Source organism: Eublepharis macularius, chromosome 7, assembly GCF_028583425.1.
Source record: "Eublepharis macularius isolate TG4126 chromosome 7, MPM_Emac_v1.0, whole genome shotgun sequence".
Taxonomy (NCBI): domain Eukaryota; kingdom Metazoa; phylum Chordata; class Lepidosauria; order Squamata; family Eublepharidae; genus Eublepharis; species Eublepharis macularius.
This window is the reverse complement of record NC_072796.1, coordinates 104,372,894-104,397,292: the sequence shown is the minus strand read 5'-3', so window position 1 is coordinate 104,397,292 and position 24,399 is coordinate 104,372,894. Positions and strand designations below refer to the sequence as shown.

General features: G+C 39.4%; 1 protein-coding gene across 3 annotated transcripts; it reads right to left on the bottom strand.

Annotated features, from left to right (window-relative positions):
* Positions 1–1,244: 1,244 nt before the first annotated feature.
* Positions 1,245–23,239, bottom strand: LRRCC1 (leucine rich repeat and coiled-coil centrosomal protein 1). Of its 3 annotated transcripts, XM_054985646.1 has the most exons (19): positions 23,072–23,239; positions 22,207–22,412; positions 21,691–21,756; positions 20,065–20,232; positions 19,701–19,870; positions 19,391–19,603; positions 16,925–17,115; positions 15,539–15,737; positions 14,040–14,188; positions 12,532–12,736; positions 11,285–11,424; positions 10,701–10,902; positions 10,087–10,272; positions 9,342–9,516; positions 6,561–6,724; positions 3,559–3,767; positions 3,205–3,342; positions 2,271–2,406; positions 1,245–1,539 (listed from the first exon to the last, which is right to left on the bottom strand). In XM_054985646.1, exons 1-19 carry the CDS (start codon positions 23,128–23,130, stop codon positions 1,417–1,419), a joined length of 3,099 nt encoding a protein of 1,032 aa, XP_054841621.1. In that variant the 5' UTR covers positions 23,131–23,239; the 3' UTR covers positions 1,245–1,416. The 3 variants fall into 3 exon arrangements, with proteins under 3 accessions (XP_054841621.1, XP_054841622.1, XP_054841623.1); XM_054985647.1 differs by lacking the exon at positions 19,391–19,603; XM_054985648.1 differs by lacking the exons at positions 11,285–11,424; positions 12,532–12,736.
* Between the last annotated feature and the right edge of the window lie 1,160 nt (positions 23,240–24,399).

Sequence of the window (24,399 nt, the reverse complement as noted above, 5' to 3'; positions counted from 1 at the left end):
CCGCCGGGCCCGAGGGGGAGGAAGTGACGCTGCCCACGCAGTTGCTGGGAGACAAAGTTTTGTGTAAGGAAGGAAGGGGAAAAAATGTGCTGTTCCTTTCAGGAGGAGGCTGGCGCTTGTCCCTCGGGGTGGCACACTGGTTGCTAGAAGGCCAGACCAGGTCTTCTTTTTCATTCTCAAATAATTGAACACACGCAGACAAAAACACCTGTTTCAAAGCCACAGTGCGTATAGTTTCAAAGTTTCCTGCAAACCAAGCACGCTCACATACCCTTTAACAACAATAGAATGAACAAGTAAGGGTGAGGAACAGAGCACCTCTTTGCGTCCCACATGAAAGCATTTGTCACTACGTATGTCATTCTTCCAACTCTCTTAAGTTTCAAGGTTATAATTCAACACTCACTAGCATGTTTGCAACACTGACCGTATGATCCTAAACTACTCAGAAGCCTACTAAAAGCTACTCCCAAGGAAATGTTCTTAGAATACCACTGTGAATTCCCCAAATACTAGATTAAAACTTGGCAGGGGTAGTATCAAGTTGCAGGAATAAGTGAATTCTGCACCCATACAACTGTCTCCATACTAGCACTCTTAAGGATTACAGTTAATCTGTAGCTATTTGTCCAAATTCATCGCAATATATAGTAAGCAGCGTTTGTTTTTAGTTCATTCTGATATGCAATCAATTTCTTTCCTAGAAGGGATGCTGCTAAGATCTGGGGCAGCAGGGGAAGCTCCCCTCCAAATATCAAGAGAAATGTTATAGATATGAAATTATAGATATGAAATAACTTGGGTTAGATTAAACCCTGTATTTTACAAGTGGAAAGGCATTTCTATATATACATGAAGGAAGTAGTAATTTCCACCAATCTCCTTTTCTGTTGAAGGCCCCTACGTTACATTCCACAGTGTTCCTGGATGTCTTCTGATTCTCAGGAATGATTTTTCAAGGGGTACAGTCACCTGCAGTATTGGGAGGGGGAATACTACCAAAAATCCATTGAGGGATGAGTTCTGGTCATTGGTTCTTTTAGGTCCACTATATTGTATTCAGTGCCCTAGTCCAACATGAAATAAAATGTCTAATTTTAAAACCCAATGTAAGTCTCGGAGAATCAATTTCTCCTTTGTATCACTGACCCCAAAATAAGTTCTCGCAGTGTAAGCAGTTTCTTTTTTTCCAAAGTAACTTCCATGCAAAATGACTTTTATTAACAAAATTCAACATCAGCAGATAGTTTAACAAGATTATTTATTTTGAAATACTGTACATATTTATGTGCAAAGGTAAGTCATGCTAGCATGCTGCATTTTCTTAACAGAATGTCTTTTTTTAAAAAAGAACTGCTAACATCATGATTGCATCTGTGTTTGGTAAGCCTATACAGGCTTGTCAGATTCCATATGTCAGAGCTCTTGCTGAATGTCACTCAGGGCAACTGTAAGCCGTTTTATTTTCTCTTCCATGGCCTTTTTATTGCTTGCCGTTTCCTGAAGTAACTGTCTCATTTCTTCTTCAACCTGGTAAACCTGAAATAAAATTTAGTGATGCTATAACTAACCTTCTTTTGACTTTTGGCGTATCATCACACTCAGTATTGATGTTCTGACAAAGATCATGTCAACTGCATACTACTTACTTAATGAAAGATTAAGTAGAAGTATCTTGCTAGCTTTTCCCCAATACTGTGAGGTTTACAGAATACCATTTTCTCTTGAGGTTTTATAGAAAGGAAGGCAAAGCTTTGACATCAGCCACTGCATGGTTATAAAAGCTTTAAATGCTAGAAAATATGTTAGTGTTCTCCTCCACTAGCAGGAAAGCCTATACATAAAAATAAGCTTCCATGTCTGTATGGTCTGTTATTACATTAAAAGGTTTGTTTTATTAGTTACACGTACACTTAAAGGTCAGAGTTAACTATAAGGATAATTTAACAAAATAAACTCTCTCAAATTTAACAGCCAGTTCTTGCTAATTCAGTATAGCACTAATTTACTGTAACCTCCCAACACTTCTCTAATGAATCATGTTTTATAGGGATTTCAAAAGATCTGTAAAGCTGCCCTCTCTTGGAAACAAATCCCACAACTTCACGGCCAGCATTTGGTGCAAGTTTACTGCTGAGGCAATCCCGGTAACTGAGTGACACTTGTCAGCTACAAGTTACAGGCCAACAAAAATCCTAACTTATGTCTTATTGGGCTAAGATATGACATGGTGAACTGCACAGCTAAACACTACCAGTACTATTCATCACCTTTTCATTTGCTGCTACAATTTGTTGCTGTTTTTCGTTTGCTAACTGCAGCAATTCCACTTGATGAGCTGCTAGTGTTGATTCAAGTTGCCTTCTGAAAGCATCATCCATAGAATGAAGCTTTTCCATTGTTGCCCTAAACACAAGAGGAACCTTTAAGACTGCAATACTGTATCAGTACTAATGGGATAAACATTACACACACATCCTCAATTACATTCAAGAAGACTATTCCTTTTCTCTAGGTGCGTTCCAGAAACTAGTCCACTCCACATATCAGACACTATTCTTAATGTCTATGGCTGCAGCTAATGGTTTACCAATTAGCCCCACTTCAAAAATCTTGTTATGCAGTAGAGGATACAGGAAAATGATGTGAGAAAGAGAACACACTTGAATTTGTTACCACAGTCACCTAAAGAAAAAAAAATGACAAAACTTGAGTTTTTCTTCGTACAGGAATGATGCATTTGACTCTGATCTAGATGCTGCTGGACCACAAAGTTCTTGACCCTACCTACTTTTCCAAAGGGGGGCGGGCAGGCAGGAGGAACCAATACTAAATTTCAATTAAGAAACTTTGTCCAAATCCACAGTACTGGGAATTTATTAAAAATGTGCTTAATACTGTGGAATAATTGCAGCCTGATAAAGGTAAAAAGTGGCCCTTTTAATTTTCCTGTTAGCATATAAATATTATTAATAAGCCTGTTGTCTTGACAACTGTTGGCCCTTTTACCAATTCATATACGCCTGTCCAGTATATTCTTGATCCTGCAAGTTGGATAAGCCTTCAAAATTGCAGCAATCCCTCTATAACTTTTCTCCAGTTCTCCTGAGGCAGGGCCTAGTCAGCAACACCAGGTTTTCCCCAGATAATATACCCCCAATTATGTGTTTCAACATTAAAAAAGCACACACATTTTCTATTTACTTTTGAGATTGAAGACTTTTCTCTCTTTCTTCAATTAGGTGTTTCTCTTTTATGTCAAAATTGTCTTTCATTTGTTTAACCTGAGCTTCCAGCTTGCTTAATAATCCTCCTTTATCTTGCCATTTCTTATTCATTGCACTGAAAATAAATGAACATGATCATTTCAGAACGATCCAAGCAGTGACAAAGTGAAGTGTTATTATTACCCCCACAATACAGCTGGGGCTGAAAGGAGAGGCTTATCCAAGGCCACATACTGAGTTCATAGCATCTGAACCAGCAAAGTGCCGATTCAGAGCTGAGCAACTTAGCCACTATGCTACAACAGTTTATGAGGTTACTAAATTTGAGCACCTGTAAGCTTTCTTGGTATCTTCAAGCTCTTTGTCTTTTTGTTGCAACTGTTGCTTTAGTTCTTCTTTCCTCTCATTTTGCCTTTCTAACTGTTCCATTAGCTCATCCACATGTGCCTCTTTTTCTTCTAGTTGTACCTGAAGTCTCTTCTCCATTTCCGTACTTTCTTCACGATGTTTTCTTATTTGTTCATCTCGTTCCTGTAAGGCCTTAAAAATTCTTCATAAGGATATACTCTATTTGTACTAATAAAAAAGACAACAGCTAATTTTTTTACTGTGACGTCATAGAGAGTTCAGTAACTTTAGAAGAAAGGTCCCTTAACTAAAATTAGGAGAGTTCTTCACTATTGTTAGTACCTTCAGAAAAACATTGGGATTGACCAATTAACAGTGCAATTCTAAGCAGAGTTACTCCACTCTATGGGCTTAAACTCTTTTTAGGATTACACTGTAAGAGAGTTATCAGCTGCTGTTCATCTTAGGAGTCTGTCATAGGAGAAAGACAGATTAAACGTGATGGAACTAACACAAATAAAATACTGTCTTATTTCTGCTAGTGTTAAAACACAATGGACACAACCGAAGCATGTACCTCAAAGACACCAGATAAAATCATAAACCCTCTATTAAAGTCGATTTCCTTATGTCTAGAAATGATATATCAGGAAGGGCTCTATCTTGGCCTGCTAGGGTTCAATGTGCAGGATTTTCTTAGTACTATTAAATTATACGAGACCTTTCCTAAAACTTAACCGTCTCACCAGCTGTAAACACTAGGCCTAAATAACATTCCATTGCTTTCAATGGAGCTTGGTTGCAACTACCATTTGCTGGAATGGATCTGGTCACCAGATAAACATAGTTGTTGTTTTAGTAAGGCAAGGCTATATAATGAAACAGAGCCTACACTTAGTTTATATATGCATATCTTTTCGAAGCTCATTAAAGGGAAAAAACTCAGAGTCAAGCTACAAGTGACGCCTGCCACAAGGAGAACATGTGTCAGTTTCCCAAAAGTTTTCATGGGAAGTGTAGGCATCTGTTTGACTGACAAGCTCTCAGAATTGTGTGTGGAGGAGGGGGCATTTAAATTTCCAGAGCCGGACTGCAGCGCGCAGGTGGTGGCCTGCCCTCTCGCTGCCTCAGTGCCCGGTCCAAAAGCCACAGAGCGGGCGCACAGCCTAGCCATGTGCCTTTCCCGGTGCTGGTGTGGGGGCTGACTGGGTGTGGTGGCGGGAGTGGCCCAGCAGGGTCTTGCGGGTCCCTACGCTGCTGGGATGGCACACGCCCGTACCCGGCTTTCCTGAGCGGCATGGCATGGGGATCCCACTGGCACTGCAACTGCTGACTTTACCATTAACAACAACAACCACCACCTCTACCACCACCACCACCACCACCACATTCGATTTAAATACCACCCTTCAGGACAACTTAATGCCCACTCAGAGCGGTTTACCAAGTATGTCATTATTATCCCCACAACAATCACCCTGTGAGGTGGGTGGGGCTGGGAGAGCTCCTAGAAGCTGTGACTGACCCAAGATCACCCAGCTGGCTTCAAGTGGAGGAGAGGGGAATCATTGGGGCCAGCGCGCAGGAAGCGGGGCCAGGCCCGCGTGGCTCCAGCTGAGCTGTGGACTGCCGCTTTGCTGCCTTGTTACCTGGCTGGAAGGCCATGGAACAGGTGCGCAGCCCAGCTGAAGCTCAGGCAGTGGTCCTGTCTTCCAGCCAGCCCCTCAGTCCGCACTACCCCAGCTTCCAGGGAGTGCCTGGAAGGTGGGAGGGTTTGAAGCCTCGTCAGAGGTGGGGGAAACCCTTCCTCCCAACATAGCACAGGGGAGTGGGGTTGGCTGGCCACCACCTGCGCGTTGCAGTCTAGCTCTGGAGATTTAAACGCCCCCTCCTCCCTGCACAGTTCTGAGATCTTGTCAGTCAAACAGATGACTACAAAACTTTCTGGAAACTGACACCTGTTCTCCTCGTGTCAGGCATCACTTGTAGCGTGACTCGCAATGCAACAGAATTTGCACATTAACTTAAAAAATGAGGAAACAAAAGTATGTTTCAAATTCAAGGTCCTACGTAAACTCTGAAAATCTAATAGCAGTTTGTTCCTAAAGGCACCCAAAATCAAATCGCATCAGGTGATTTAATGCTAGAATATTTGGAATCATATTCTCACTGCTTGATTAAATATAAAAGTAAAAAAGACCTCACACACAACAAGGTCTATTTGTCAAAAGAAGAGATTCACAAAACAAATTGAGAAACATATGAAGTCTATCAGACCACTTCTCAGATCCACTTTTTTATGGGCAATTGACTAAGTGAAACTTCCACCATTAAAGTATTCTTAAGGTCACCAATATTTTTTACTACAGCAGAGTGGTAATAGAATCTGTTATGATGCAAGCTTTCTGCCAGGTTCATATCAAGCTCTCTGCCTAGCTAAAACGAATAGTTCCTCCAAAAGTCCATGTATTGACAGCTACATGATGTGCAGAAACTCAGTAGGCACAACCTTTCCTATTAAGATGCAGGAATGGAGAAGACTTCACCTACTGTATTTCAGCTTTTCATGTAGCTGTTTAAAACACAGGATCATTTCTGGAAATGAGAAGGAGATAATCGTATGCATCATAGGCAGCATTCTAAAGTACACCTTACATGGCCTAGGACCCACAAAACTTACTAGGGTGTCTGTCTCAATCTGAGTCCACAAGAGAGCTCTGCTCCTCCCAGCAGGGCTTACAGATAAGTCTCCTCCAAGGGCTGACATCTGTGGCTACCCAGCCCCTGCAGATCACGATGCGCAGTGAAGTCTCAGCTACTCTTTAGGAGTAGACTCAGAACAAAACTTGAGAGCCTCTGGCTAATTTTCTGAAGTTTCTTATTGATAATATCAATGTATTAAACAAATAAACCTATAAAATCATTGTGACATGTTCTTATATCATTACAGAAATCTTTAGTCAATAAACAGTAAAGAATGCTTACTACTTTTAATTTTCTAATGGTTTCTGTTTGATCTTCCACTATTTTAGACTTGATCTTCAACGAATCACTGTTCCGTTCATTTTGTTTCTTCTGAGTCTCAATCTCATTAGTTAGGACTTCTATTTTGGCTTCCAATTTTCCTCGATCTTGAGCAAGAGAAGCTCCTGTGGGAGTGGGAGGAGACCAAAACAGGTTTGGTGGTTTCAGCATTGTAGATATTTAAGCGATATAAGATTATACATGATAAAGGCAAGCAAACTCACAACCTTCTGTTCCATTTCCCAAATATTTTAGGAACTACAAACCTACACTCTTTTGAGCTGTTCTCTGCGATTTGGTATATAGGCATTATAATACTTAGATGATCAGGTGCTTTGTAGCTTAACAGTGAATCTAAATTCCCTTCAACTACATCAAATGTTGCAATATTCAGTTTTTAAAAACATTGTCACAGTAAACGATTCTCTTTCGCAAGCAGGTTGAAGAAAAAGGTATTATATACAGTACAGCAGTTGTGACTTGTGAGCTCTGGAGATAAAAATTCTTTCAGGCCTGCATAGGTTGCTTCATCAAGAATTCGTTTCTGTATTCGTTTCTGTATTTACAAGCAACTACCATTTCAGTGCTCTCTGTAAATGGCAATTTTAGGCTGCAGTCAGCAGCTCTATCAGACATCAGTGTTTTTATCCCTTTGAGGGAGGAAGGCCATGACAGCTGCCACCAACCCAGCTGAGTTTAAAGGCAGCTGGAGCAGGGGTGAGGCTGCAGTGAGTAGGGCCACTTAAGTCTTTCTCAGACAGGAACCTGATAAAAAAGCTGGCCCAGCCAAGAGAAGGGAAGAAGTACTGCAAGGAAAGGAGGCTACCAAGGGAAGACTTACTTGTGGGTGGCTTGTTTAAGGAAAGAGTGAAGACAACTGTCAAGAAAGGGAAAGGCTGGGACTGCAAGCAAAGAGCATCGGCCAACAGAGAGGAACACCAGCCAGAGCTGCTCCCTAGAAGAGGCAGGGCCAGCATCCAGGCTCCAAAACTAGGGAAGGGACTGCAGACTCAAGCAGACAGCATTCTTCAGCCTATATAAATAGGTTAAGAATGAAGAATAAAGAGCTTATGGCAGCTTATATGAGGGTGAGCAAAGGGCGGAACACCCTGTGACGGGTGCCTCTGCCCCTTGAAGCACCGCTGAACTCAAGTACGACAATTTCCGAAACAAAATTTCCACCTTTTTCGTGGAGACCTTCGCATCACCCAAAAACCCTGACAGCCGGGGGATCCTCAGGATCAGCATGGGGGGCACGTAACAAGAAGGAATCAGCAGAAATTAGGACCCTGTTCTTATACAAGCTTTTGTTTGGCTAGTACCAGCGTGGAAAGGGAGGAAATTTTGCCAACTACCTCCTCTTACACTGTTTGATGCTTCTCTTACCCTCAGGAATGGCTTTTTAGGGGCACCGGTCATAGCACATGGAAAGCAGCAGAGATTCATTCTATAAATTCTTTTATTCTCTGATGTTTTAAGCCCTTTTCATTTACGCTGAGCTGTGATTGGTTTGTTACCTTTTGCTTCAGGCTGCACACTTCAGCAAAATTACCTCTCCCATAAAAATTAGTCTTTCCCGGAGAAGGCCATTTATTTTTATAGGATAGCTGCCGGCAGAAAAGGACTTTTTCCCTCCTGAGGATTTGAGGTTTTTTTCTATCCAAGATCTACACCACCATCTACACCACTTCAAACTGCAGGAACACTGGTAAAACTTTGACCAATCCTTTCAGAAACTTGCAAAAAGGCTGTTTTCTTTCGTAAGCTTGTTTGTTCTTCTTGCTTGCCACTGTATATTTGTTTTCCTTAAGTTCTATTTCCTTTCATCTCATAACCAGATAGTCACAACAATATTAACTATTTAGGCCCCTTTGCTTTGAATCCCAACACAAAACTTTAACTGATGCTCTTTTATCCGGATCACATAGGCACCTAACCTGGCTTGCAGCCCTCTTTCTTACCTCTTCTATTCTTCACTTCATATATAAGAGAATAGTTATTTTAAACTGACAGGCCTTCTACAGCATCTCTCTACACAGGCTTTATAGTATTAACCAATTTCCTTTTTTAAGGTAAAAGTACATTGTAGTATGTTAAGGAACTACTTGTAAAAACTTTTTCAGAAGTAGCGGTAATGGATGGGCATTTGGATACATTCCACAATATCAGCAGAACATAGGGCCAGCCCAAGGACATTCAGCACCATAGGTGAATGACTATTTCCTGCCACTGTCGGGAAGCCCCCCACATATGCAGCTCTCACTGGAGCCAGGACTGTGGCTTGCTGCAGTGTGTACTGGGAGGCAAAAATGGCCCTGAAAAGGGGCCCCTGCGACTCTCCCGCTCAGAAGGCTACAACACCATGGACAGGCGGAGCAGTGGTTTTGGCACTCTTCCACTCCTGGTGCTTAGGTGCACCTAATAATAGGGCAACCCTGACAACACAAGCTGTAACGCAAGAGCTCCTATCCCACATGGACAAACTGAAAGGAAACCTAAGCTAAACTCCACTGAAATAATAGGTACAGTTACTACCACTATATCACTGATTATAAACTACTTAACTGTGCATTCTTACAAAAGTAACAGAGATTTCAGATTTGTTCTTTATCTGTATCCTACCAGAATCATAACAAGACACACCAATCATTTCATGACACACCGATCATTTCATGTATTACTTTCTAGTTTAAGACTGTAACGGCCTTTGCCCATTTGCAATAAACTCCATTATTCTTTTACCCTGTTGTGCCAGTTCTTGTCCCCATATTTTTCTTTCAGCTTTTAATCCATCAATCACAGACTCCTGAGCTGTTATCTGTGAAATAAGTTTTGATTTTTCTTGTTTAAGAAGCTCAAGTTGAATTGTCTTCTGTTTATCTTCCTCTACCATGCTTTCAAGTGCTTGGATTTGACTCTACAAAACCAAAAAGAAAAACTTCAATGACTCTCACTCTAAAAAGTTACTCCATAACATCTATGTTTTAACTTGCACAGAAAATGTATATTAGTAATAATAAAGCCTTTGTTAATAAATGGCCAAACTGCACTGTTATTAAAGAGGATGGGTGAGGTAGAAAGGTTTGTTGCTGCTATTTCCTGAGGTGTTCCTAAGGAAGTCAAGAAAGGAAAAGCAATGGGCCAAGGAAAAAATAATTTAAGAAAAGAGGACCAGAAGTGATCCATAAAAAAGGGAAGAAAAGGTGGCAAAATAGAAATCTGGAAAAAATGGTAATAAAAAAAGATAGTAACCAAAGCATTCTCAGAGCTAAATTATATTGTAACATATGCTCTGTAGCTTCTTATTTTAAAACATATACACACATTTCAAGCCAGCCTAGTGGCTGCACATTTTGTAGTCACACAAAGCATGATTATTTGTGAAGGTCACAAGGTAATACTTGTTAAACATTATGTTTAATTTCAGCAGGTGTTTATATAAGAAAGTACGCAATATAGGAGTCGTGCAAAATATTAAGAGTCATACTTTCCAGTTACACATTGTTTCTTGTTTTGATTTGACCAGCTCTGTGATCTTAGATTTTTGTTCTTTCACCATGGATGTCAGCTCTTGGATCAGAGTGGCTGACTGCTTTTCTTTTTGTTGAGATTGAAGTAAAACATGTTTATGTTCTGCCAACTCAGCAGCGACATTGTCAAAGGCCTCTTTAACCTATTTTAGAAAGAAAAAATGATTATTAAGGTTATCTCTAGAAGATAATGCATTAATTTCCAGAATAAAATGTGATGTAGCAATTTTAGTGAAGTGCAGCAAAAGAAGTATTGGAGGATACACAACACTGAAAAGTCTGTATTAATTTTGGATTTGAGGACTATAGGGTTGTCTGCTAAACAGCCTGTTCTGTCAGGGAAAGCTCCTTGTACCAGCAGATACCATTAGCACCAGCAGAACAGATCCACAGAACCTAACCCATGGATGTGAGACATTAATTCTCAATTCAATAGTAATAGACATTTTAACCTCAACAGCTGGAATAATAAATATGGCAGTTCTATTTCTACAAAGAAAGGACAGAATAAAATTGCTTTTAATAGCATAAAAAAATCCCATGTCTCTCTTCCCATTCCAACTCTGCTTACCTCTGCAAATCTTTTGGCTTCAATTGTTAATGCAATTCGAAATTCATCTTCCAGATCTTTATAATTCTGGCATAAGTGACTAATTTTTCCCTCCAGTTCTTTAATATGGCGTTCGTGTCTCTGCTGCTCTTTAGCCACTTCTTTTGACACAGCCTCTTGGAATTCTGAGCCATTTAAACTAACTCTAGCTTCCAGTTCTTTTCTGAGAAACATACAAGAAATTAAGCACTATGATAAATGAAGACTGCTCATCCGTAATTGGAATATTTTTTAATACGCTGAAGCCCACATGGGGGAATATATGGCTTCCTGTGGGATAAACAGAAGAGTTGCTTCTATGGTCCATCAATACAGCTACAAACAGAAAGACTAGCTTTGCAGTTACACTCAAAGAGTTATTTTTTTAAAAGTGCTTTCAGCATCAACACTTGGTTCAAGAAAAAAAAAAGATACCTATCTATAGCTAACTATTCCAAACATTTAGTTCTTCGTATACTTAAGACATGTCTTGGGTCCTAGGAGAAAGCCAGGTATATAAATATTTTCAATAAATCAACTATATAAAGCTGTTTCAAGATACATACCTGTGCTCCTGCTCTCTTAGTGTAAGAACTTCATGGACTTGTTCTGTCTTCTCTTTTTGTTGTCGAACAGATACTCGAAGTAACTGAACTTCTCTCTCAGCGGCTGAAGCTTTAAGTTCTGCAGTTTGAATTCGTTTTATCTTTGCAATGTTTTAAACCAAGGCAATGAAAACACAGTCATACCGTTAACTAATGATACTTTCGTATCTTACAGAATCTCTCAGTTTGCCCTCGCAGGCAAGAAGATTAGATCTAGGGCAGCACTAACTGGGGCAGTTTTATGATCTTCTGGTTGGAATAGTCTATTTTTTAACTGTTTTAAATTAATTTTACCAAAGGATTTTAAGTTTTTATTAGCTATTGTACCATATGGTTCTGTAAACGTGTAATGGCCAACAGCAAATACAATAAAAATTCGCATTTTGATTCATACAGTTAATATAGTGGAATCCTCTGTTAGTCTTTTAGGTGCAACAAGACTCCTTTTTTTTCTTGCAACAGACTTACACAGCTACACTCTGGAACCAAGTTTTGGTACAAGAAAAACAAATGCTTACTGTAATTTGCCTCTTTTTCATGATTTATGAGACCAAATGACATGGAAAAACCAAAATGATTATAATTCTGGACAGCTCTACAAGCTAGTGCTTAACATACATCGGGGATACTAATAGTTATGTTCCTTTTACTACATTCAGATTTCAGAAAAGCCAGTTAAATACAGTACTAAACCATAATTCTAGCAAATGTAAAGTATTACATTTCCTCCCATGCTTGGTAAATCACATTGTTCATTCATTGGCTTAGAAACATTTAACCGCTACCACTTAGCAACTGTTCACAGTCCAGAAACGACACCGAAGCAGCCACATGGTCTTGCAGTCATGTGAAGAAATTTTAATGTGAACAGGGATATACAAGGACATAGCTAAAAATGTGACACCAACATGTCCACACATGTACTGCTCGTCTACGCTAATGTTTGCCCATACAGAAGATACAAAGGTAGGGCTATGTTTACTAGTGATTCACATACTCCTGGTCCTATTCCAAAATGCAGTCTAGAAAATCAGTAAATATGCAAGGGAGATTAGAGCTCTATGAACAGAAGGAATAATTTGGTCAAGTGCATCTCTTATCATTACTCTGCAACAAGCAGCATCTGCCAACATGCCCTCTCTATAATATAGTTAAGACCAGAGTACCGATAGCCTCAACTCTTCTACTCTTGGAATTAAAGCCTATACCTCTGAAGCTTGCTGTTGCACCCTTTGTGTCTCCATTTTGGAGAGGGTTTCTTCTAGGGCCTGCCGTGCCTTTCTTTGATCCTCCTCTTTCTGTTTGGATTGATTTAGCTCCTTACGAAGGCTTTCCGTTTCCTCTTTCAGTTGCTGAATGTCAACCTGCAGTTTTGTCTTTGCATTTCTCTCTCTCAATACCAGCTCTTTTAGCCTAAAAAAGCAGTACATGAAGCTCATGCATCAGAATCTTCTTTATAATTTGTTTTTAATGGTTTAGAGGAACAGCCAACAAAAATTGCCTTTGGGGAAGGTACAGTTGTGTGTTCCCAACTTAAAACTTTGGATACTCATTATGGAAGTCTGAATGATTAAAATGATAGTATTTGTCATCTACCCATCTCTAGTAATGAACTTTATTCACAACAGTGTAATAGGGACTAAAGTTATTTAGAAGGCAACAGGAGAAAGTCCAGAGTTCAGGAAAGAGGGCTGTAAATAATTTAATTTGGTGGATCATTAACCTAAATTATGAAGCAAACACAGCCTTCTAAGCACATAAATGCCATAATGCTACAACTCTTGACATCTGTTCATCTTCTGCCTTGCTACACACAGGTTATAGAGAAATTCTTCAGTTATGAACTGCTTTTAAAGGCCTCTCACAGAAAGTACCAGAAGTATCCAATTTCACAGCTGTACTTATTCCAGGAGAGCATACAAGAGCAGAAAACAAAATATTTGATAATAATCAAAATATTCAGCAAGTGCGTTTTCTTTTTCTTCTGGCCCTCATTCATGGTGAAGGTGTATGAAATATGTATATGTATATGTATAAAGCCAAAATGCTACAGCAGCATTCCTAAGGATGCTTTTCTGGGAGTAAGCCCCATTGGAAAACTTAGAAATTGTTTCCAAGTAGAGCTGCTTAACATTACCCCAAGCCCCGCTGATCTGTATGGACAAAACTTGACAAAAAGATGGGTGAATCTTACTGTTCTGAGTGAACACGTTTTTCAATGCATACCGTTAAAAACAATATTGTGGAAGTAAATGTTGCTTTTACAATCATTAAAAGCTATGCATAAATGTTTTTGAGACGTCTTCAAAAAGTTATTAACGTTAACTTTCATAGCTATTTCCCAAATACATGTAACATTACATGCAGGGGAAATTTATCATATTGTTAATATGATCCCCCTAACATGTGGGATAACTGCTAGAAAAAAAAATCAGGATAGGTTTTCTATTAAACGTCCTATTCGCCCACTGTCTATTGTCAGGAAGTATGCGGTACACACATACACACACTGTCCAAAAGGTGCACATAGAGTTATCTGAAACTACCCATCGAAAGGGCTACAAAACCTGGAATATACTGGGGATTAACTGATTTTAAAATCCACATAAACCTACCGGAACTGGTTATATTTTACAACTCTAAGGTGTTCTCTCTTATAGATGGAGAAATTAAATAATCTTTTTATTTAAAAAAATTTGACACTCTGCTTCCTCACCTATCCGTAGTATACACAGCCATGCTTTGAATATCCTTTTCTTCTTTTGCGTGGCACTGCAGTTCCTTGATATTTTCTCTCAGTTTCTTTTCAGCTTGTTCAGCTTTCCACCGCCTCTCCCGCTCTTGATCCAGTTCCTGAATCAGTGCCTGAATAAGAAGAAAACATCACAGTCTAAATACAAATACAAGACAATTTGATGGGAAAGATTAAGATTCGGGTCCAGTAGCCCCTTAAAGACCAACTAGATTTCTGCTCTTCTACAACAATCCAACACTGCTACCACCTGAAACTGTCTTCGCGGATAGGACTGTTTACTGACATCTGTGACAAGCAAGGAGAAAAAAAACCCTACGGACAAACTCTCCTCCCCAAACTATAGCTCTAAACATAAACATACACACATCACGAAGTCTTAGTAATGGAAAAGTTTTAATTTTTTACTTGGCAATAATGGAAGATACTGTAAAAGACAATGAGTTGTCAAGATGGGTATGTAGTCCATTTATGGAATACATTAGGATCTGCTCATGTTAAAATGGATTCTGTTCCTTCCATAATTTTTGCAGTTAGAGAAGTATGGCGCATAATAGCATGACAGTATCAATTTGACTCATTCTCACATTAAACTAACATTATGGTCCAATCCAGATTTAAAAATTGAATCTCTTTTTTACAGAAGTCTTAGACAGACAAGTGGATTTTTACTTTAGATCAACAGGCTATGATGATGATAATGATTTTTTGTCATTTTCTCAGCTGAGGTCTAGATATGATCTGTCAACTTCTGCTGAATGGCAATATTTACAACTGCAACATTTGTTGGTGTTCAAATATGGCCCTGCAGCTTTGAGTGCATCAGAATCATCCCCACTTTTGGAAACTCATATTGAATCAACACAGAAAATGAAACCTACAATATTTGTTGATAAATATTTGATGTCGGTCAATAAATATGATCAGTCAGTCAGTCCCTTTATTGGCATAAAATAGTCAAACAAAAATCAGTATTTGAATTCACAAAATGGAAAATACAATCCAGTATTTGAATTCACAAAATGGAAAATACAATCCAAAATCAATCATCTCTCCAGATCTTAAATCTTGTAATCCCTAATTCTCACAGCAATCCAGAGAAAACTCGCTACTGAGATGGTAATACGGGGACACTGATCCGATAAAAAGAGGGAAAATAAATATGATATGCAGAGTCTCAGAGATGAATGGAATATTGGTCCGATTCTACCAAAGCAATGAGATGTGGCAGCAGACATTTAAAAAAGAAAACAGAACTATAGTATAATTTCCCAGTTTTCTCTTTGCATTTTAATATAGGAGACTCCTGGAAATCTTACTATTTCTATTGTGTTATAAAGGTATCATCAATCCCCAACACTGTAAAGGCAGTTTTGCTCTGAAGTTGTTCTAATTACTGCTAGATTTACTGCCAGTCTAAAAACTGAGTTGGTATTATCTTCAAAACAAAGAACCATAAATACCCTGTAAGTTGATTCCTCTGGAATACTTGAATCTATGCTTTTTAGTTTTTTCACTGGGTTCTTCTCTCCACCTGTCAATTTCTTGGGTGATTTCCCCACTACTTCCAAACTTGGCACATCAGAGAGTAAACTTGAATCTTCTTCCTCTCGGACTTGAGAGCCTAATTTTTCTGATTTTGTAGAAGACTGCTTGTCTCCACTAAAATGACACAGACATGTAAGTTAACAGTGGAATACATAGATTCTTAGAACAAAACAAGTTAACTATATGGGTGGGAACAAACAGAATGGGTGTGTGTGTGTTTGCAGATAGATCCCTGTACAACAAGAAGAAGGAAATATTTGAATATTCAAGCATTGGGCCTTTCTAGTATGGGGCGCCACAAGCAGCTTTCTGCTTACTTAGCCACAAAACCTTCCAAGTCAGCATTAGAGGACAATTGCGCTGGACTGCAAAGATTTACAGCTATATAACAACAACAACCACATATATGCCTAACTAACAACTTCAGTAATTCATTTATTTATACATTCATTCATGCACAATATGCATAATAAAAACTATTTATACATACAAATCTTCACTGGGAGTGATTATTGAATGGATTCAGGAACGAGAACGTATGAAAAGGATTTATGAGGGATTCATTGACTGTGTACTCTTTGATAAGGATTGTATGAAATGGGCCACATAAGGATCTAGATAACCTGTCGGAGGACCATACCAATTCTATTGGACTCTACTTTACACAGCTGTTTGGAATTGACATATGAGAAGGATTGTTCCCTACTTTGATTGTAGTCTTCACATATCAGCTGAACTTTTGCTAATTGGGACCTGTAATTAGGGATTATGCTGGGTTGTTACTATGCACTTGCACTTTATGGACTATATGTGCAATAAAATTGTATAGCATTTTGTAGCACCAGCACTTTAATATTTTTAGGTAACCTATTTTTAGCAATTGTGCAAAGGATGTTCCATGTGGGAAGTGAAGATTTGTATGTATAAATAGTTTTTATTATGTGTATTGTGCATGAATGAATGTATAAATAAATGAATTACTGAAGTTATTAGTTAGGCATATATGTGGTTGTTGTTGTTACACGGATTTTATTACCATTGTGTATCCTTTGCTGCAAGATTTACAGCTAGGCAGGAGAGTCCTCCTGTAGCCCCAGCGCTCAGCCATCTTGTACTAATGGGCAAAAGGGATTCTCCATTTGTCCCCACGCCCACAATTCCTCATGGCTCTCATCTTGTACAACCAAGGGAAATAAGATACAATAGTTATCAAACTTCTTACAGAAGAAAATTGAGCATCATTTTACCCAAGTTCCCCTCCCACCATGTGAATTCTGCAGGAGGGTTATTTCTGAAGGTACCTGTCTGAGACTTTGCCCCTCTGAAAACGGTGTTTGGTAGATAAAGTTGCTTTCCGATAATTAGGGAGTTTGCTTCTTTTCACCACCTTCCTGCTGTTTTCTTTTTCACCATCACTCCCTGAAGTGAGATCTGTGTCTCTTTTTGCTTTAATAACATTCAAATCAATGTGATTTTTTGAAGAGTTTGTCATCTAAAAAATAAGAGAATTGATTCAGAATCAATTCCACTTTTTGTCCTGAGTGCTATAATCTTCATTTTAGAAACAAAGGTTTATAGATTGAAAGAGGTAAATTATATTGGAAACTATTTAGAACTGAATCATCTGTATGACTGTATTAACTCCCAAAACCTATTTTAAAGCCAAGCAGCAGCCAAGTGCAGTACTTGTCCTCAAACTTACTCCTCTCAAGCTTTTGTGAGCTTTGGCTCTTTTGAATCAGACCCACAAGTGTGCAATTCACACAGCAATTTAGAGACTACTAATTTGTATGAAGAAAGATTATGCTATTTCAGGTTGCTTCTAGGCCACATTATCAGCACATGTGTCACAGATCAGTTAATTCAAACAGCAACTTAAAGCAGTCAAAGCAGAAAAGACAGAGGCAACCAAGTGGGGAAAATGAGGGTACAAAAATTTGGTTTCCACAGACAGATTTATACTTCAGCAGTACAGGCGTGGTAAGCCTCCAAATCACAGGCAAACAACATATGGAGAAAGCCAACCTGGCTGTATTCACATTTTGGTAACATTCAGGATTAGATGGCGGTAACATGTTTTAGTTGGGACTGCCCTTGGAAGATGGCTGGGGAAAACTGTAGTTGGCTCAAATACAGCTGCAAGAGTTCTCACAGAAACACACCACAATGACCGCAGCATTACTGGCTCAGCACAGTTACGCTGGCTCCCAATGTATTTCCAAGTGCAATTCAAGGTGCTGGTTTTGACATTGAAAACCCTAATCACCTAGGCCTAGACTTCATGAAAGGCTTCCTCTTCCAGTATTAACATGTCTGGCTTTAAGATTCATACATGGTGTGCCTTCTTAGAAGTACTAATTTATTTATTTAGTGCATTTCTATGCTGCCTCTTCAGAGGACCTGCCCAAGGTGACTTACAAATAATATACCAGCATTAAGAACCCACCCAGTATGTAACAACATACAACATTGTGCAGCTTAAAATGAATTTTAAACTTATTTTCAAACCAAAAATCTAAAAACTAAAAAACGACACTAAAATCAACTCCTTAACAAAAAGCCTGGGTAAAAAGGAACAGTTAGGCCTGGCATAAGCACCAACTGAATTGCAAAGGGAAGGGCATTGCACAGGCAAGGTACCACCGCTGAAAAAGGTCTGTCTTTGGTGACCACCCGCCTCTCTTCTGAGGGTGGGGGCACAGAGTACCTGGCTTGTGAGGAAGATCTCCCATACCATCCAGCCCACCAGCAAAGAAGGCAGTACTTCAAGTACTTCGTTCCCAAATCATTTGGGGCCTTGAAGATAAGCAGCAGCACTTTGAATCTTGCCCAATACAAATGAGCAGCCAGTGGAGATCTTTTAGCACAGGAATGATGTCCTGTATCCAACTCTTGAAAGTAGCCTGGCTACCACATTTTAGACCAACTGAAATTTCTAGGCAATTTTCAAAGACAGTCCCACGTAGAACCCATCACAATCACAGTAATTTAACCTGAATGAAATCAAAGCATGGATCATTGTAGCTGTATCATAAACCAGTAAGGCTGATCAGTACCCATGGGAAGGCCTTTTCAGCTGTCAATCCCAGGTTGTAGAATTCCCCATGAGGAAAGGTTAGTGTTGTCCCTATAGACCATCCTGTCTGGATTATATTGGGGACAGATGTCGAAGCACTGAAAAGTTGTGAGTTTACCACTGCAGTTTAACGTTGTGTGTTTTATATGCTATTGTACGCATTTTTTTTATTAGCTGCTGAGCACCTTGTTTGGTGGAAAGGGAGTTTAGAAATCTCTTTAACAAAAATAGACAATGTCTTTCCGTTTTGATATGTGCTTGCTAACTACTTGAATTGTGAGAAATATGGTACAGAGCTAAATCCCATTGTAAGATGAATGACATGAACTGTGTAGGACTAAAGACATTACTGTCTTTCCTTGTGGGTCAGACCACTGGGTCAAAAAATAGTATTCCCAGATCTATCTGCATGTTCTTCTGGTTCAAAAAAGAAGGTTAGGGAACTAAAATTCTATTATCAGGGTTTTGTTTTTATTTTAGGCTTTCCTCATTCAGGGAACACTTTCCACATCAACTTGTCTGCCAAGGAAGTCTCAAGGGCCTACAAAGGAACATCTGCATATTGCAGAGCATTCTGGGGCACATTCCAGCATGTTAGTTATATTTAATTTGGACAAGCACATCAGAGATCAGCATAAAAAATATTTACCGAGTTTGATTGGAGGACACACCCTCTCCTTAAACCTATTACCTTTTCCAAAAGATGCGATATTTGATCCTCTAATTTTTTTATTCTCATATCATTGTATAAGTCGTTGCCAAGTTTCACAGTTTCTGGCTCCGAAGATGATACCAGTTCAGTGGAAGCACTAGTTGTGGGCCAAGATGGCGTAGCTGTACGTTGGCGAAAGTGAGCTAACACCTGGTCAATACGGGGTGTTATCACTGGTAAATTAACACAAGTCTATTTAAAAAATAATTAAAAAAAAAATTAGTAGTATAGGGAAGGCGTATATCCTGCTCTTATGCTTTAGACATAATATAAATAAAAGGCACAACACCTCCTCTTCTTCTGTGGGGGAATGGGATGAAGCCAAGCAATCCAAAAGGCCTTCAAAGCACATCAGATCTGACGGATTGGCTTCCATGATGTTTACTGGTTCACCAAATATATTTTTTCCATCTAGGATAGTTAGCTGGGGTAAAGCCTGGAGGAGGATCTCTCTGTAACCTTAAAACAGATTGTGCATTTATGTTTATATTTAAAGAATCTATATAAAGATACCATAGATATCTGAAAATTCATTTCAACACAACATAACTTAAAAAAACGCTTTTTACTGAAGAGCTAATTATGATGATCTAGCATAACTTCATGGAATATGCAGGCATGCTAAGCAACTATATAGTAAACACAATTCTTACTTGCTGCAGTACACAGTGGATTACTTTTTCCGTTCTTTTCTAAAGTAAGATGGGACAGGTACTGTAATCCAGTCAAGCACTGGAGTAAGTGGTTAACATTGTTTATGCAGTTGCTATGAAGCTCAAGATAGCTAATTTTATAATTGGTTCCACGAAGATATAACAGCCCTGGAAAAAAATTAAACAAAAATTGCCAAACATTTTCAATGGACACCATCTTTATAATTCAAAGATTAATCCTGTAAATTCTGCAGGATTACATTACATTATACTATTGTTTCTTTTTTTTTTTTGTTTTCTTTTTTTTTGTTTCTTATATTTTTACCACCGTAGGGATGCTTGGATTTTCCACCTCAACTTGAGCCATCTCTGATATAATAATAACAATAAAAACAATAACAGTGTACTTATATACTGTCCTTCTGGACAGATTACTGCCCACTCGGTGTGGTAAACAAAGTCAGTGTTGTTATTATCCCCACAATATGGCTGGGGCTGAGAGGACTGGCTTACCCAAGACAACCTGCAGAATTCATGGCAGTGATGGGTGTTGAGAACCAACAAGGTTGACCAGCCAAGAAAATATAAAATAATAACAACATAGTAACATTTTATTTATATACTGAGTGATATATATACTGCCCGTCAGGACAACTTAACGCCCGCTCAAAGTGGTTTACAAAGTGTGTTATTATTATCTTCACGACAATCACCCTGTGAGGTAGGTGGGGCCAACAGAACTCTGAGACAGCTGTGACTGACCCAAGATCACCAAGCTAGCTTTGAGTGGAGGAGTGGGGACTCAAACCCGATTCTCCAGATTAGAGTCCTGCTGCTCTTAACCACTACACCAGTTTATGCACAGTGTATACACAATTGAAAACCATGGAACAAAGTTAAAAACTTACACTGGTAGCCATAAATGTACGTGCTACTATTTTTTATTTTAACTATATAAAGTAATATTTTTGACAGCATTCTGTAACTGACTTACATCAACATGTTTATTTCTATTTTTGATCTTAGGTTCCATATTCAAACTACCTGGCCTGAATCAGTAACATTTTATATTTATATTTTATACTTATGAGCCAAAATTTTTATATGTGTATGTAATAACAAATTAGACCACTGAAGAAGGCCCAGAGGGCCAAAACATTTTTGGTCTCCGTATATGTGCAATCAATTTTGTGACTTGGCTCTTGTATATGTGCCAACAATCGCATGACTCTGTGTAACTGTTGCTACTAGGTCTCTAGTTTTTTAATGTTGTTCCACGGTTTTTAATCATTTATGCACTGGGCAATAATTATATTTATTTTATATTTTCTTGGCTGTTCAACCTTCTTGGTTCTTGATTTATTTAGCAGGTTGGGTTTTTCCTTCTTGTTTTTGTCCAGCAGTGGGAGTTGAACCAGGAGAGTGCTGACTTGGAGCCCAAACACTTAATGACTATGCTACAACAGTTCAAGATGGCTAATTTTATAGGACCATCATATCACTAATCTCATGAAAAATATAAAAATAGTTTATTTGCAACAGGTGGCAAGCAAGATTTAAACTCAGCTCAAACTGTTTCTTCATCAAGCATGATAAACATTAGAGGTTTATACTAATTTATCTTACCTGTAAGATCATGTATGCGGTTATAAGATAAATTCAATCTACTTAAGCTAAATAGCTTTTCCAATCCTGAATAAAAGGAAGAAGAAAAAGACTTATTAACTATATGTTTCAGAGTGGGAACAATGTTAGTGTACTGAAGTCAAAATAACAAAAAAAATTATGGTATAAGTTCTCATGAACCACACCCCACTAAGGCAGATTCATTGTTAATTTTGCAGGAACTAGCTGTTAGACTAGCTAATAACTAGCAGGGAATGAACATAAAAATAATATAATGTTGCAAAAATGTAAAACTCTAGAAGAGGCACAGAAAACTATTATTGATATTCAAAATGATTTGAACAAAATTATCAAGTTTAATATAGCTTTCCCAGTAATGTGGATAAGTGTAAAATAAAACTCAATAGCACAAGTTTTACAAGCCTTCTTGAACAGAACTTTTATATGTTCACAACTTATTCAAGGCAACATTCACAACAAGCAACAAATACAGTAACAATCCCTCCACAAACTAACCTTCAATTTTTGTTATCAAGTTACAAGACAAGTTTAAAGTATGCAAGTTAGCTAGAGAACTCAGTCCTTCGATCCGACGTATGCAATTTGATGATAGATCAAGATGATGTAAATTCAAAATGTGGTCAAGTCCTTCGATCCTTGATATCTGGTTGCAGTGCAAGTTGAGTGTATGAAGTTGTGAACTTAAAGGTATTTCTGCCAAACTACAAATGAAGAACAGAGAGTATTAAGGCATCAGTTATTTCACAAACTCAAAAAACAAAGCATACTAAACAACACTCAGCACATTTACCATTAAGTCACATGTGTGGGTGCTGAATACAATTTAAGTCCTGTTCTTCGGGTTAAGGACCTATTATATTTATAAACAGGAGGCAGAACAAGAGGGGCATTCTGCACATGCTCACATTACCCTTATACCAAATGTTCTGTATTTCTGAACAGAAGTTGGACATCACATATGAGGACATCATATGTGAACATCACCATCATATGAGGACATCACCATACACACTGCTTTGAATTTCTTGGATGAAAAGTGGGATAAAAATGTACAAGTGGCTAAGTGAGAGAAACAGATCTTGTGAATAAGTTCTTACCAGGGTACAAAAGAGGAATCCAACTTAGCTAGGACTGCCAACTCCTGGGTGAGAAATTCCTGGAGATTTGGGGGTGAAACCTGGGGAGGGCAGGATTTGGGAGGGAAGGGACTTCAGCAGGTACAATGCCATAGAGTCCACCTTCCAATCAGCTGTTTTCTCCCGGAGAACTGCTGCCTGTCGTCCAGAGACCTGCTGTAATTCAGGTGTTCAGGACCCACTGGGAGGTTGACAGGACCTCATACAGTCTTGCAGTCACTCACCTCTTGATACCTCGGTCCATGAGGCTGAGTTCCCCCACTTCTGCGTCGGACTCCGTCATGACTTCCCTCCCTCCTCGCTCTACCCCCCAGCCTTCAGCGCGGAACCTGCCGCCCTTCGCTTTAAATGCCTCCTCCCCGTGGTTAGGCAAACGGCGCCGATGGGCATGACGGGAGAAAGCGACTGCTTTACGGCTTCTCTGCTCCAGGGCAGTCGCTGCTAGTCAAAAAGGAGGGGGGGTCGTAAAACAGTAGTTGGTGACGGAAGAGCGAAGGCTTTGTGGTGTTAACCGCCTTAGAGCTGCATTCTCAGTTCCCGGTTGGACTGAGAGAGAGAAATAGGACAGGGCACCATAAAGAGAAAAGGAGACAGAGCGGCTCCTTCCTTATCTGCAAAATGTGCCTGGCTCAGCCTTCACATGGAAACCGGAAATAGCTGTAACCGCCTCCCCGGGAGGACTCTCAGTTTTGTCTATTTTTATGACTCTGGGCCCGAGATTCTGTTGGACGGGGGAAATCCAGGGGACCCATAAAAACAGCTCTTCCTGTAATATCTTGTCCGACGTTGCTGCACTGCAGCGTCTTGTCCCACTCCTAGGCTTGGAGAGGGATGGGGCTTTATTCCTTTCATTAAGACCAACCACTATAGCACGATGCCATGAAGTGCACATTTTCAGGTTCTTGGGACCTCTTCATCAGAGCGGGGGATGAACTTGAAGCCTCTTTGTTCCAGGTGGAAATGCTGCGCGGATCTCAGAGGGTGCCAAGTACGGATGGATTGTCATAAGGATAGTCAATAGTGTGTATGTACACACATGGGCACTGAAAAAGCACTGAGCCCAATGCAATCATCCACAAGCGTTTCTCTGTCTGTTTCTCTTAACGATGCGGGTGAATAAAAAAAAAGCTGCGTGAAGGGTTGGGAGATGGTGTGAGCAAAAATAGGGTTTGTAGCCTGCTGTGTTTTTATGTTTGGTAGATATATCGAATGATGAGGAGGTGGTTTTACCAACCTGATGCATCTTTTCCTGGTAACGGGCGTTAGCCACTGTGATGTATCGGCTGGTACCCTGATTGGGCCACCATAGTGCACTCTGCACTCTTTGACCGTTGTTCATTAGGTGCAAGAGGGCGGAATGTAGAAGCTGGATTGGGAGCAACCTGGCAATTGTACCTTGAGAGGGTAGACTGTATGGCATTATACAGTCCTTCCCCTTCCCAAACACTGCCCTCTCCAGCCTCTAGCCCTCCTTCAAAATCTCCAGGAATTTCCTAACCCAGAGCTGGTCTCCCTACTCACAAGTGCAGTGCTGTGCCAACACACTTGAGTG

Bases quoted from the DNA above. Each gene is read 5' to 3' on its own strand.
- LRRCC1 (XM_054985646.1), bottom strand. From the start codon at position 23,130: ATGACGGAGTCCGACGCAGAAGTGGGGGAACTCAGCCTCATGGACCGA. The intron at 14,189-15,538 runs GTATTTATGGTT...CTTCTTATTCAG, and splicing joins CAGAGGAATCAACTTACAGG to GCACTGATTCAGGAACTGGA. The intron at 11,425-12,531 runs GTATAGGCTTTA...AACATTGCAAAG, and splicing joins TGCAACAGCAAGCTTCAGAG to ATAAAACGAATTCAAACTGC.